Source organism: Theropithecus gelada, chromosome 1 (assembly GCF_003255815.1).
Source record: "Theropithecus gelada isolate Dixy chromosome 1, Tgel_1.0, whole genome shotgun sequence".
In the NCBI taxonomy this organism is placed as follows: domain Eukaryota; kingdom Metazoa; phylum Chordata; class Mammalia; order Primates; family Cercopithecidae; genus Theropithecus; species Theropithecus gelada.
The window spans coordinates 193,952,138-193,966,438 of record NC_037668.1 but is presented as its reverse complement, the minus strand read 5'-3'; the positions used below and the strand labels follow the sequence as shown (position 1 = coordinate 193,966,438).

Sequence of the window (14,301 nt, the reverse complement as noted above, 5' to 3'; positions counted from 1 at the left end):
CTGGGTCATATGGTACATCTAGTTCTAGATCCTTGAGGAATCGCCATACTGTTTTCCATAATGGTTGAACTAGTTTACAATCCCACCAACAGTGTAAAAGTGTTCCTATTTCTCCACATCCTCTCCAGCACCTGTTGTTTCCTGACTTTTGAATGATCGCCATTCTAACTGGTGTGAGATGGTATCTCATTGTGGTTTTGATTTGCATTTCTCTGATGGCCAGTGATGATGAGCATTTTTTCATGGCACACGTATGTTTATTGCGGCACTATTCACAATAGCAAAGACTTGGAATCAACCCAAATGTCCATCAGTGACAGACTGGATTAAGAAAATGTGGCACATATACACCATGGAATACTATGCAGCCATAAAAAAGGATGAGTTTGTGTCCTTTGTAGGGACATGGATGCAGCTGGAAACCATCATTCTTAGTAAACTATCACAAGAACAGAAAACCAAACACCGCATGTTCTCACTCATAGGTGGGAACTGAGCAATGAGATCACTTGGACTCGGTAAGGGGAACATCACACACTGGGGCCTATCATGGGGAGGGGGGAGGGGGGAGGGGGGAGGGATTGCATTAGGAGTTATACCTGATGTAAATGACGAGTTGATGGGTGCTGACCAGTTGATGGGTGCAGCACAGCAACATGGCACAAGTATACATATGTAACAAACCTGCATGTTATGCACAGTACCCTAGAACTTAAAGTATAATAAAAAAAAAAAAGTGTCATTCAAAATGGTTACATTATATCACGTAAGTGGATCTACCTTCATTTATTTAACGTCATCAGATACTAGGTACTTTATAGTTTTATTTGTTTATCTTATTGTTGCTTTTCCAACTAATGCTGTGATGAATGTCCTTATCATTGTAGTTCAGTACTCTGTGAGGTTATTAGGTTGAGATCTCTGTCTCTTTCTCCCTGTCTGTGTGTGTGTGTGCACGCACGCAAGACTTTCGATACGTAATGCCAAATTGCTTTCCAGAAAGATTTCTCTTGTTGATACCCCTCAGCAAGTTTAAATTGTGCTAATCTCAGTATACCTTCACCTGTAGTAAGTCTTATAAAAAAATCATAGCAATTTGCCAACATAATAGTTATTGCTTTTCTTTGCATTAGATCACTTTACAGTTCATTTTTCCTTCTGCTTATTGACTCTTACTTTTTTGTGAATTGAATCATATTCTTTGCCTATTTTATTGAGCTATCTAGTAATCTCCTTTAATTTGCAAGTACTTTAAAAATTGGAATTAATATTTTGCCTGGCGTGTCATGAATGTGCCCACTTTTCTCCATTTCCATGGCTGTCATCCCAGTAGAAGCCACCATTATTTCCATTCCATCTGAATTTCTTCAGTAGCCTAATTCCTAACAGAATTGCAAGGATCTGCTTGATGTGGCCCCTCTCTACTTTTCTAGCTTTGTCTCAGGATCATACTCCTCAATTTCTGCACTGACTTTCTTTTACTTTTATCACTGCTAATTGCCTGCACTTCCACCTCACCTTCACACATGTTCCTGTTCCTGGCAAACTTCATCTTCTCCATGGCCATTCTTACACACCTTTGCCTGTCTAAGTCTTCCATCTGGATTAGGGTTCCTTAAACATTTTCATAGCATCCCATTCTCTTTCTTCCTTATATTGAAAACAACTGTAATTAATCTATTCACTTTTACAAACTATTTTTTGAAAAATTACCTGCATAACTCAGATGGGGTTAAGTGATTGACATACACAATTTCCATAGTTTTGCGAAAAAATGTACATATACACATCTATTTTCTATGGGGAGAATTTAAAAAGTTAAAGGAGTCTCTCTGTGCTTCATGGGATGAATCATCCTTGAAGAGTAATGGACAAGACCATGGGCTCTGGAGTCCTAGGACTTAGGTTAGAATCCTGAATCCACCATTTTTGAGCTGTTTAGTCATGGGCATGAGTTACTTAATCTCTCTGTGCTTCACTTTTCTCCTCTATTAAATGGGATTGGCTGGGCATGGTGGTTCACGCCTGTAATCCCAGCACTTTAGGAGGCCAAGGCAGGTGGATCACTTGAGGTCAGAAGTTAGAGACCAGCCTGGCCAACATGGTGAAACCCCGTCTTTACTACAAATACAAAAATTAGCTGAGCTTGGTGGCATGTGCCTGTAATCCCAGCTACTCAGGAGGCTGAGACAGGAGAATCGCTTGAGACAGGAGGTGGAGGTTGCAGTGAGCTGCACTCTAGCCTGGGTGACAAGAGTGAAACTCTATCTCGGAAAAAATAAATAAATAAATAAATAAATAAATGAGGTTAATAATTATATCTGTCTTTTCTGATTGCTGTGAATATTGAAGGAGGTAATTCATGAAGTCCTTAGCTCCTGGCACATGGTAGGCACTATATAAAATGTTAGGCTTTATCCTTTTCTTTGTCCTGTTTTCTGACTTCTTCATCTTTGAATTTTATTAAGTGCCAACTCGGCAGGAGCACAGTGCTAGATGGTATCCAGGGTCCTGCTTTCTTCCTAGGGAATTGCTCCACTGGTTTTGAAGTGTTTCCTCAACATAACAAGGTTACTTCTGATGATAGTTTGTGAAGCCTCTCCCATCACCTTGACATTCTTCTTTAGAAGTTGATGATATTTCATTTTTGCTTCCAGAACGGCAATGAGTATCTTCTGTAAAATACATAATTTATCTCTGCTTCTCTTTTGGTAGTGTAACTTTTTGAGTATTAATACTCAGATCTGCTTTTCTTGACAGCTGGCAAACTTCCCCAGGCTCTGCGAGGAGACGGAAAGGATTGTTGCTAACCACATTCGTGAGCGAGAAGGGAAGACAAAGGACCAGGTAAGGAGAGGTCTTCCCTGGTGGGAAGTCGAAGGTCTCTGTGAGGTTGTCCGATAGTTCCCAACAGTCAGCCTGTCGCTTAAAGGAAAAAAAAAAATAGTGGAACACAACTACATTTATTTTTACTTATTTATGAATTATACACATACTATATTCATATCTTATGTTAAAAATATGAGCAAATAGAAAGACTTCATTCGGAAGAATGAGATGCAAAAGCTGTAACAGGAGTTTCGTTATTTTTTTTTTCTCAACACTCCATGGATCACGCATACATCCTACTTTGAAAACCACTAATCCAGAAACATACCACGTTTTCTCTTTAAGACAGGAGTTCTTAACTTTTAATGGGCCCACAGATGGGCTCCAGAAGATTCACAAACTCCTAAAACATTATGCAAAATGCTCAGTGTTTTTATTGTTTTCTAAGGAGAGAGTGGACCTAGCTTTTCATCAGCTTATCCATACAACCTATGATTGAAAAGAAAAATTGAGAACTACTCTTTTAAACATTTCTATTTTATGAATGTATGTGGTTTGTAAGGAGTGACCCTGAAATTGTTTTCTAATCCTAGCTCTGTGATTTGGAAAGATTATTTTCAAGTGAGAATAATCCATTTAAAAAAGTAAAGGACTACATGGAAAGAATAAAAATCTTCTTAGGTTTAAATGGATTTTTCTTAGTTACTTATAAAACATTATAACAGGAAATACAAAGGGTTTTACATACCCTTGAATTCCATGACACAGCTGCACGTGTGATGTTGTGGAGAGAACACTGGACTTAGGCCATGTGCTCTCCACAAAATAACATCATGTTCTTGTGTAAATCACTTCTTTGGACTGTTGTTTTCTCATGTACAGCATTGATATATTGGTCTATATGCTCTCTGAAAGCCTGTGTAAGTTAGTGTTACAGGATTTTGTGATTCTCAAATGAGTGGGCAGGAGGTGAGGGAGAAATGGGGAAAAGGAAGAAGACAAAATAAAAGAGAGAGAAACAAACCACAGGGAGAGACACACACAGCACATAGAGTGTGTGTCAGGAAGAGGAGCAGGTGGAGGAGAAAGGGGACAGAGGGATGGAGACCCAGCAGATTGGGACATTCATGAGTGATTCCAGTATCCACCTTTTCTCTGCTTGAACTGTGGATTCATTGTCACTACTTTTTATCATTGTGTTTTGAAAGTTAATCACTATTTATAGTTTTCACTTGTTTATCAACTTTCACACTCTTGAATAGCTGAAATAGCCAAAAGAGGAGAAAACAGGCTTGTGTTTCAGTTGAGATGAACAAATCAGTATTAACTCCTGAGTCAGTGAAGTCAAGCCTAGAGCCAGATATGGAGCCCCAGGGCCAGAGGTTCCCCCTAATGTCTGATGTCTTGGCCCCTCCTGGGCTGAGAAAACTTAAATTCTTAAGAATCAGCTGTACTCCTGACCTTAAGTAAATAAGCTAACTGTTAATTTAGTGTCTTTCATCTATAATATTCAAATGATAATAAATCCTACTTAACTCTTTGGGATCCTCTGTCAAAATAATATTGGAGAAAATATAGGATAATTATTTAAACCATTTTAAATATTTCTAATCATATCTATGTCACTTGTTAGCTTCTTCATATTTCAGAGTTTTTGTTTTAGTAAAATGGCATGTTCAAACATCACAATGTTGTTAAGATTGTGGGTTCTGGGCTCAGACTACCTGATTTTGAATTCAAGCTCTGTTGTTAACATTTTGTGTAACTTGTGACAAGTTATTTGACATCTTTACACTTCAATTTTCTCATCTTAAAGTGAGACAATAGTGGTAGTTAACTCACAGCCATTTTGTGAAGATGGAAGAAGTAATCAAAATGCAAGACCAGGCATAGTGGCTCACACCTGTAATCCCAGCACTTTGAGAGGCCAAGCAGGCAGATTGCTTGAGGTCAGGAGTTCGAGACCTGCCTGGGAAACATGGTGAAACCCTGTCTCTACAAAAAATTAAACAATTAGCTGGGCATGGTGGCCTGCACTACCAGTAGTCACAGCTACTCAGAGGCTGAGGTGGAAGGATCATGTGAGCCCGGGGATTTAGGCTGCAGTGAACCATGGTTGCGCCACTGCACTCCAGCCTGGGTGACAGAGCGAGACCCTGTCTTAATATACATATGTGTACATATGTAACAAACCTGCACATTGTGCACATGTACCCTAGAGCTTATAGTATAATAAAAAATATACATATGTATCTATCTATCTTAGTTCTTAGTTCTTAATTAATTTTAGTTGTTTTTGTTTTTGTTATTGTTCCCAAAGAGCTATGGCACGTGATAGATTCGAGGAAGAATTGCCTTTTCTGATTTCAAGGGAAATTGTTTTCAATCTGCAACTCAGTTACAGTGATTAATTTATTCCCCAAGTGGGACATAAGGTATGGGACAGGCATCTCCCTACTGAGTCACAATCTCAGATGGTCTGGTCCAACAGTTATCAAGTTCCTGTCACAGCTGGTAGTGGTCACCTCTAATATGGACCTGTGTGGCATAGCAGAAACGTGCCTGGTTTTGGTAGTGTAGACATGTCATTCTGGATAGATCTCACATTTGAATTCCAGACTCTGCTGCCTGGGGCCATGTGGTACTTTTAAAGTATCCAGTTAGACAGAGTGACCCATATCCTCAGGCCTCCGTGCCTGAACAGCTCTGGGGCATTCTTGCTGTTTTCTTTCTTTCTTTAAAAAGTAGAGTTACTACCAACTTCTGCTCTGGAAGCTTTGTGGGAAAAAAATCTTCACAATTAAAAATATGGAAAGCCATAAATCTGTCTGTAGCTTTTTCTTAAACAAAGGTGTTTTGAGTGTCTGAGTGTGCCAGCCGTTAGTCTCGGTGCTTCCATACCTGTCATTGCATGTGGAAGCGGTGGACTTTCTGGGCAACTCCTGCTACCGGGCAGCTTTACTGTGCTTCAACTAAATATTCAATAACTGGGTGAAAAAGGCAGTGAGAAACTCTGAGAAAGTGAAAAAACGAGGAGAAAAAATGGACTATTTTTCTTTTTATCCCCCACATGCGACCTGGCTCTTTTCCTAGAGTGAACACAGACTCCCAGTTTCCAGGAATATAATGAGAACAGCCATAGCTTTTATTTTTTTTCCACTTTTTTTTTTCCCCGTACTACGGTCCAAGTTAATGTGTGTGAACGTCCAAAAGATATTCAGGACAACCTTTGGCGATGCTGAGGATTATGAAGATATTTTGCTCCTTACAGTGGCAACAATTTATTTGTGTTCAAATATTACAGTTTATTGGTACAAGCTTTTGACCAAATGGATTTGGAATATACAATTTAACAGAATCTGGCTTTATTGTTGGGAGAAGAGAGGCAAAACTACAACTAATCCAATAATGATCACGCTTCCTAATGTTTCAGTTTTCTTCAAGATGTGAAACAAAACTCTATCTGACTATCTGAAATTTTTTCATACAAGTATGATGTTATTGACCCAATAACCCCCATCCCTTGACTTTATTTTTGGTAGTGGGATTTGAAGTGATCTTTTAAATCTTTTTGGCAGGTCCCCTTGTGACTCTCAGCAGGATTTGGTCAGATGACTGGTTGAGATTGGCCACAAAAACAAAGCCTCCAAGCCCATAGCACTGGGTACTGAGTACAAAACAAGAACAAGTGGCCACATACTAATTATATATCTATATATGGGAATAAATCACTCCCTGGAAAGTTAACTGTTCTTGGCTGGGCATGGTGGCTCATGCCTGTAATCCCAGCACTTTAGGAGGCCTCCTCGTCTCCCCATTGAATGCTATTTTCTAGAGAGGGACCTCCCAAGTCTCTGACTTAGAGATTATAAGTATCTTATATTTAGAATATTTTCATGTTGCCTGGGACATGTATCCAGTTTACTCCATTACAAATCTTCATTTAATTCTCATGATGTTTCAGGCACTGTTCGAGGCACTGGGGATGTAGCAGTGGATACAACAGATGAGGTCTATATAAGAAATTTGTAAAAACTTGCCACGTTAGCTAGTGTTAGTGCTGCAAAAGAAAAGAAGGCAGGACAACACAATAGACAGTAACCAGCGTGCTAGTTTAAATAGAATGGGCAGGAAGATCCCTCTGATGAGTGACATTTTAGCAAGGATCTGACATTATTATTATTATTTAAATTTATTATACTTTAAGATCTGGGGTACATGTGCAGAATGTGCAGGTTTGTTACATAGGTATACGCGTGCCATGGTGGTTAGCTGCACCCATCAACCTGTCATCTACATTAGGTATTTCTCCTAATGCTCTCCCTCCCCTAGCCCCCCACCCCCCAACAGGCCCTGGTGTGTGATGCTCCCTTCTCTGTGTCCATGTGTTCTCATTGTTCAACTTGCACTTATGAGTGAGAACACGCAGTGTTTGGTTTTGTGTCCTTGTGATATTTTGCTGAGAATGATGGTTTCCAGCTTCATCCATGTTCCTGCAAACGACATGAACTCATCCTTTTTTATGGCTGCATAGTATTCCATGCTGTATATGAGCCACATTTTCTTTATCCAGTGTATCATTGATGAGCATTTGGGTTGGTTCCAAGTCTTTGCTATTGTGAACAGTGCTGCAATAAACATATGTGTGCATGTGTCTTTATAGTAGAATAATGTATAATCCTTTGGTTATGTACCCAGTGATGGTATAGATGGGTCAAATGGTATTTCTGGTTCTAAGTCACTGAGGAATTGCCACACTGTCTTCCACAATGGATGAACTAATTTACACTCCCACCAACAGTGTAAAAGCATTCCTATTTCTCCACATCCTCTCCAGCATCTGTTGTTTCCTAACTTTTTAATGATTTCTATTCTAACTGGTGTGAGATGGTATCTCATTGTGGTTTTGATTTGCATTTCTTTAAAGACCAGTGATGATGAGATTTTTTTCATATGTTTCTTGGCTGCATAAATGTCTTCTTTTGAGAAGTGTCTGTTCTTATCTTCCTCCCCCTTTTTTTTTTTTTTTTTTTTTTTTTTTTTTTTTTGCTTTTTCTTGTATACTTGTATACATACTTTGTAGATTCTGGATATTAGCCCTTTGTCAGATGGGTAGATTGCAAAAATTTTCTCCCATTCTGTAGGTTGCCTGTTCACTCTGATGATAGTTTCTTTTGCTATGCAGAAGCTCTTTAGTTTAATTAGATCCTATGTCAATTTTGGCTTTTGTTGCCATTGCTTTTGGTATTTTCGTCATGAAGTCTTTGCCCATGCCTATGTCCTGAATGGTATTGCCTAGGTTTTCTTCTAGGATTTTTATGCTTTTAGGTGTTACGTTTAAGTTTTTAATCCATCTTGGGTTAATTTTTGTATAAGGTGTAAGGAAGGGGTCCAGTTTCAGTTTTCTACATATGGCTAGCCGGTTTTCCCAGCACCATTTATTAAATAGGGAATCCTTTCCCTGTTGCTTGTTTTTGTCAGATTTGTCAAAGATCAGATGGTTGTAGATGTGTGGCATTATTTCTGAGGCCTCTGTTCTGTTCCATTGGTCTATATATCTGTTTTGGTGCCAGTACCATGCTGTTTTGGTTACTGTAGCCTTGTAGTATAATTTGAAGTCAGGCAGCGTGATGCCTCCAGCTTTCTTCTTTTTGCTTAGGATTGTCTTGGCTATACAGACTCTTTTTTGTTTCCATATGAAATTTAAACTAGTTTTTTCTAAATCTATGAAGAAAGTCATTGGTAGCTTGATGGGGATAGCATTGAACCTGTAAATTACTCTGGGCAGTATTGCCATTTTCTCAATATTGATTCTTCCTATCCCTGAGCAAGGAATGTTTTTTCCAATTGTTTGTGTCCTCTTTTATTTTCTTGAGCAGTGGTTTGTAGTTCTCTTTGGAGAGATCCTTCACATCCCTTGTAAGTTGTATTCCTAGGTATTTTATTCTCCTTGTAGCAATTGTGAATGGGAGTTCACTCATGATTTGACCCTCTGTCTCTTATTGGTGTATAGGAATACTTGTGATTTTTGCACATTGATATTGTATCCTGAGACTTTGCTGAAGTTGCTTATCAGCTTAAGGAAATTTCAGGCTGAGATGATGGGGTTTTCTAAATATACAGTCATGTCATCTGCAAACAGAGACAATTTAACTTCCTCTCTTTTTATTTAAATATGCTTTATTTCTTTCTCTTGCCTGATTGCCCTGGCCAAAACTTCCAATACTGTGGTGAATAGGAATGGGGAGAGAGGGAATCCTTGTCTTGTACCAGTTTGCAAAGGGAATGCTTCCAGGTTTTGCCCATTCAGTATGATATTGGCTGTGAGTCTGTCATAAATAACTCTTATTATTTTGAGATATGTTCCATTAATACCTAGTTTATTGAGAGTTTTTAGCATGAAGGAATGTTGAATTTTATTGAAGGCTTTTTTCCATCTATTGAGATAATCATGTGGTTTATGTCATTGGTTCTGTTTATGTGATGGATTACATTTATTGATTTGCATATGTTGAACAAGCCTCGAATCTCAGGGATGAAGCCGACTTGATCGTGGTGGATAGGCTTTTTGGTGCGCTGCTGGATTCGGTTTGCCAGTATTTTATTGAGGATTTTTACATTGATGTTCATCGAGATATTGGCCTGAAATTTTCTCTTTTGTGTGTGTCTCTGCCAGGTTTTGGTATCAGGATGATGTTGGCATCATAAAATGAGTTAGGGCGGATTCCCTTTTTTTCTATTGTTTGGAATAGTTTCAGAAGGAATGGTACCAGCTCCTCTTTGTGCCTATTGTAGAATTCAGCTGTGAATGTGGCTTGTTCTCGGCATTTTTTGGTTGGTAGGCTGTTAATTACTGCCTCAATTTCAGAACTTGTTATTGCTCTATTCAGGGATTTGACTTCTTCCTGGTTTAGTTTTGGGAGGGTGTATGTATCCAGGAATTTATCCATTTTTTTCTAGATTTTCTAGTTTATTTGCGTAGAGGTGTTTATAGTATTCTCTGATGGTAGTTTGTATTTCTTTGCTGTCAAAGGTGATATCCCCTTTATCATTTTTTATTGTGTCTATTTCATTTTTCTCTTTTCTTCTTTACTAATCTGACTAGCAGTCTGTCTATTTTGTTAATCTTTTCCAAAAAACAGCTCCTGAATTCACTGATTTTTTTTGAAGGGGTTTTTGTGTCTCTATCTCCTTCAGTTCTGATCTGATCTTAGTTATTTCTTGTCTTCTGTTAGCTTTTGCGTTTGTTTGCTCTTGCTTCTATTGTTCTTTTAGTTGTGATATAAGGGTGTCGATTTTAGATCTTTCCTGCTTTCTCCTGTCAGCATTTAGTGCTATAAATTTCCCTCTAAGCACTGGTTTAACTGTGTCCAGAGATTCTGGTACATTGTGTCTTCGTTCTCATTGGTTTCAAAGAACTTATTTCTTTCTGCCTTAATTTCGTTATTTACCCAGTAGTCATTCAGTAGCAGGTTGTTCAGTTTCCATGTAGTTGTGCAGTTTTGAGTTTCTTAATCCTGAGTTCTAATTTGATTGCACTGTGATCTGAGAGACTGTTTGTTATGATTTCCATTCTTTTGCATTTGCTGAGGAGTGTATTTATGTGGTCAGTTTTGGAATAAGTGTGATGTGGTGCTGAGAAGCATGTATATTCTGCTGATTTGGGATGGAGAGTTCTGTAGATGTCTATTAGGTCTGCTTGGTGCAGAGCTGAGTTTAAGTCCTGGATATCTGTGTTAACCTTCTGTCTTGTTGATCTGTCTAATATCAACGGTGGGGTGCTAAAGTCTCCCAGTATTATTGTGTGAAAGTCTAAATCTCTTTGTAGGTATCTAAGAACTTGCATTTTGAATCTGGATGCTCCTCTATTGGGCGCATATATATTTAGGATAGTTAGCTCTTTTTGTTGCATTGATCCCTTTACCATTATGTAATGCCCTTCTTTTTTGGGGGGTCTTTGTTGGTTTGTTGTTGTTGTTGTTGTTGTTTTAGACGGAGTCTTGCTCTGTCACCCAGGCTGAGTACAGTGGTGCGATCTCGGCTCACAGCAAGCTCCTCTTGGGTCCATGCCATTCTCCTGCCTCAGCCTCCTGAGTAGCTGGGACTACAGGCACCCACCATCACACCTGGCTAATTTTTTGTATTTTTAAAAGAGATAGGGTTTCATCATGTTAGCCAGGATGTTCTCAATCTCCTAACCTTGTGATTTGCCCCGCTCCACCTCCCAAAGTGCTGGGATTAAAGGCATGAGCCACCGCTCCGGGCTGGGTCTTTGTTGGTTTAAAGCAGGTTTTATCAGCGACTAGGATTGCAACCCTGCTTTCCATTTGCTTGGTAAATCTTCCTTCATCCCTTTATTTTGAGCCTATGTGTGTCTTTGCACATGAGATGGGTTTCCTGAATACAGCACACTGATGGGTCTTGACTCTTTATTCAATTTGCCAGGCTGTATCTTTTAATTGGGGGCATTTAGCCCATTTACAATTAAGGTTAATATTGTTATGTGTGAATTTGATCTTGTCATTATGATGCTAGCTGGTTATTTTGCCCATTAGTTGATGCAGTTTCTTCATAGTGTTTATAGTGTTGATGTTTTCCACCATTTGGTATGTTTTTGCAGTGGCTGGTACTGGTTTTTCCTCTCCATAATTAGTGCTTCCTTCAGGAGCTCTTGTAAGGCAAACCTGGTAGTGACAAAATCTCCTACCTTTTGCTAGTCTGTAAAGGATTTTATTTCTCCTTCACTTATGAAGCTTAGTTTGGCTGGATATGAAATTCTGGGTTGAAATTTAAGAATGTGGAATATTGGCTCTCCCTCTCTTCTGGCTTGTAGAGTTTCTGCAGAGATTTCCACTGTTAGTCTGATGGGCTTCCCTTTGTGGGTAACCCGGCCTTTCTCTCTTGCTGCCCTTAACATTTTTTCCTTCATTTCAATGTTGGTGAATCTGATGATTATGTGTCTTGGGGTTGCTCTTCTTGAGGAGTACCTTTGTGGTATTCTCTGTATTTCCTGAATTTGAATGTGGCCTGTCTTGCTAGGTTGGAGTAGTTCTCCTGGATAATATCCTGTAGAGTGTTTTCCAACTTGGTTCCATTCTCCCTGTCACTTTCAGGTACGCCAATCAAACGTAGGTTTGGTCTTTTCACATAGTCCCATATTTCTTGGAGGCTTTGTTCTTTCCTTTTCATTCCTTTTTCTGTAATTTTGTTTTCACACTTTATTTCATTAAGTTGATCTTCAATCTCTGATATCCTTTTTCCACTTAGTTGATTTGTCTATCGATACTTGTGTATGCTTCACGAAGTTCTCGTGCTGTTTCTCAGCTCCATCAGGTCATTTATGTTTTTCTCTAAACTGGTTATTCTAGTTAGCAATTTCTCTAATATTTTTTCAAGATTGTTAGCTTCCTTGCACTGGGTTAGAACATGCTCCTTTAACTCAGAGGAGTTTGTCATTACCCACCTTGTGAAGCCTACTTCTGTCAATTCATCATACTCATTATTTATCCAGTTTTGTTTCCTTGCTGGAGAGGAGTTGTGATCCTTTGGAAGATAAGAGGTATTCTGGTTTTTGGAATTTTCAGTCTTTTTGCACTGATTTTTCCTCATCTTTGTGGATTTATCTACCTTTGGTCTTTGATGTTGGTAACCTTCAGATGGGGTTTCTGTGTGGACACCCTTTTTTTGATGTTGATGCTATTCCTTTCTGTTTGTTAGTTTTCCTTCTAACAGGCAGGCCCCTCTGCTGCAGGTCTGCTGGAGTTTGCTGGAGGTCCACTCCAGACCCTGTTTGCCTGGGTATCACCAGCAGAGGCTGCAGAACAGCAAAACTTGCTGCCTGTTCCTTCCTCTGGAAGCTTCGTCCCAGAGGGGCTCCCACCAGATGCCAGCTAGAGGTCTCCTGTATGAGGTGTCTGTTGATCCCTGCTGGGAGGTGTCTGCCAGTCAGGAGGCACAGAAGTCAGGGACCCACTTGAGGAGGCAGTCTGTCCTTTAGCAGAGCTTGGGCGCTGTGCTGGGAGATCTGACGTTCTCTTCAGGGCTGGCATGCAGGAACATTTAAGTCTGCTGAAGCTGCACCCACAGCCAGCCCTTCCCCCAGGTGCTCTGTCCCAGGAAGATGGGGGTTTTATCTATAAGCCCCTGGCTGGGGCTGCTGCCTTTCTTTCAGAGATGCCCTGCCCAGAGAGGAGGAATCTAGAGAGGCAGTCTGACTGCAGCAGCTTTGTTGAGCTGTGGTTGGCTCTGCACAGTTCAAACTTCCCAGCAGGTTTGATTACACTGTGATGGGAAAACCGCCTACTCAAGCCTCAGTAATGGCGGATGTCCCTCCCCCCACCAAGCTGTAGCGTCCCAGGTCGACTTCAGACTGCTGTGATGGCAGCGAGAATTTCAAGCCAGTGGATCTGAGCTTGCTGGGCTTCTTGGGGGTGGGATCCGCTGACCTAGACCACTTAGCTCCTTGACTTCAGCCCCCTTTCCAGGGGAGTGAACGGTTCTATCTTGCTGGCATTCCAGGTGCCACTCGGGTATGGAAAAAAAACTTCTGCATCTAGCTCAGTGTCTACCAAAATGGCTGCCCAGTTTTGTGCTTGAAAACCCTAGGCCCTGGTGATGTAGGCACCCAAGGGAATCTCCTGGTCTGCAGATTGAGAAGACCATGGGAAAAGTGTAGTATCTGGGCCAGAATGTACCGTTCCTCATGGCACAGTCAGTCATGGCTTCCCTTGGCTAGGGGAGGGAGTTCCCCGACCCCATAAGTTTCCTGGGTGAGGCAGTGCCCCACCCTGCTTCAGCTCATCCTCCATGGGCTATACCCACTGTCTAACCAGTCCCAATGAGATGAGCCATGTACCTCAGTTGGAAATACAGAAATCACCTGCTTTTCTGTTGATCTCACTGGGAGCTGCATACTGGAGCTGTTCCTATTCAGCCATCTTACCAACCACCAACTACTACTATTATTATTATTATTATTGTTATGAGATGGGGTCTTGCTATGTTGTCCAGACTGAAATGCAGTGGCTGTTCACAGGCCTGATGATGACTCACTGCAGCTTTGAACTCCCGGGCTCAAGTGATTCTCTCACCTCAACCTCCAGAGTAGCTGGGACTATAGGCACACACCACTATGCCCAGCTTCTGATTGATGTTTGGATTCAATGATTTATTTGTATATTGATTTTTTGAGTTAGCTGATCAAATGCTTCTCCTGAAATGTGTAACCATCTTGAGATGGTTCTTTAAGCTGCTAAAGATAGAAAAGGAGAGAGAAAACAAGAGGTGAATTACAAATTTGTAGCTAATATATGATGTCTACAGGAAGAGTAAGCTCGGAGCACCCCTCATGGGCCCTCCTGCCACACATCTTATTTGTGCTTGTCCTTCTTTTGAACACTATGCCTACATTTTAGAGAAATCAAATAATTCTAGATTCTGTACTAAGGTAGCAAATAGTGTATGCCTATAAGT

General features: G+C 40.2%; 1 protein-coding gene across 7 annotated transcripts in view; it reads left to right on the top strand.

Annotated features, from left to right (window-relative positions):
- The window catches only part of DNM3 (dynamin 3), a 556,545-nt gene that overhangs the window by 214,503 nt on the left and 327,741 nt on the right, over positions 1-14,301 (top strand). For all 7 annotated transcript variants that reach the window (XM_025399962.1, XM_025399954.1, XM_025399946.1 and 4 more), the window contains exon 11: positions 2,761-2,847. In XM_025399962.1, coding sequence (XP_025255747.1) covers positions 2,761-2,847 — 87 coding nt within the window. The remainder of the gene's footprint in view (positions 1-2,760; positions 2,848-14,301) is intronic.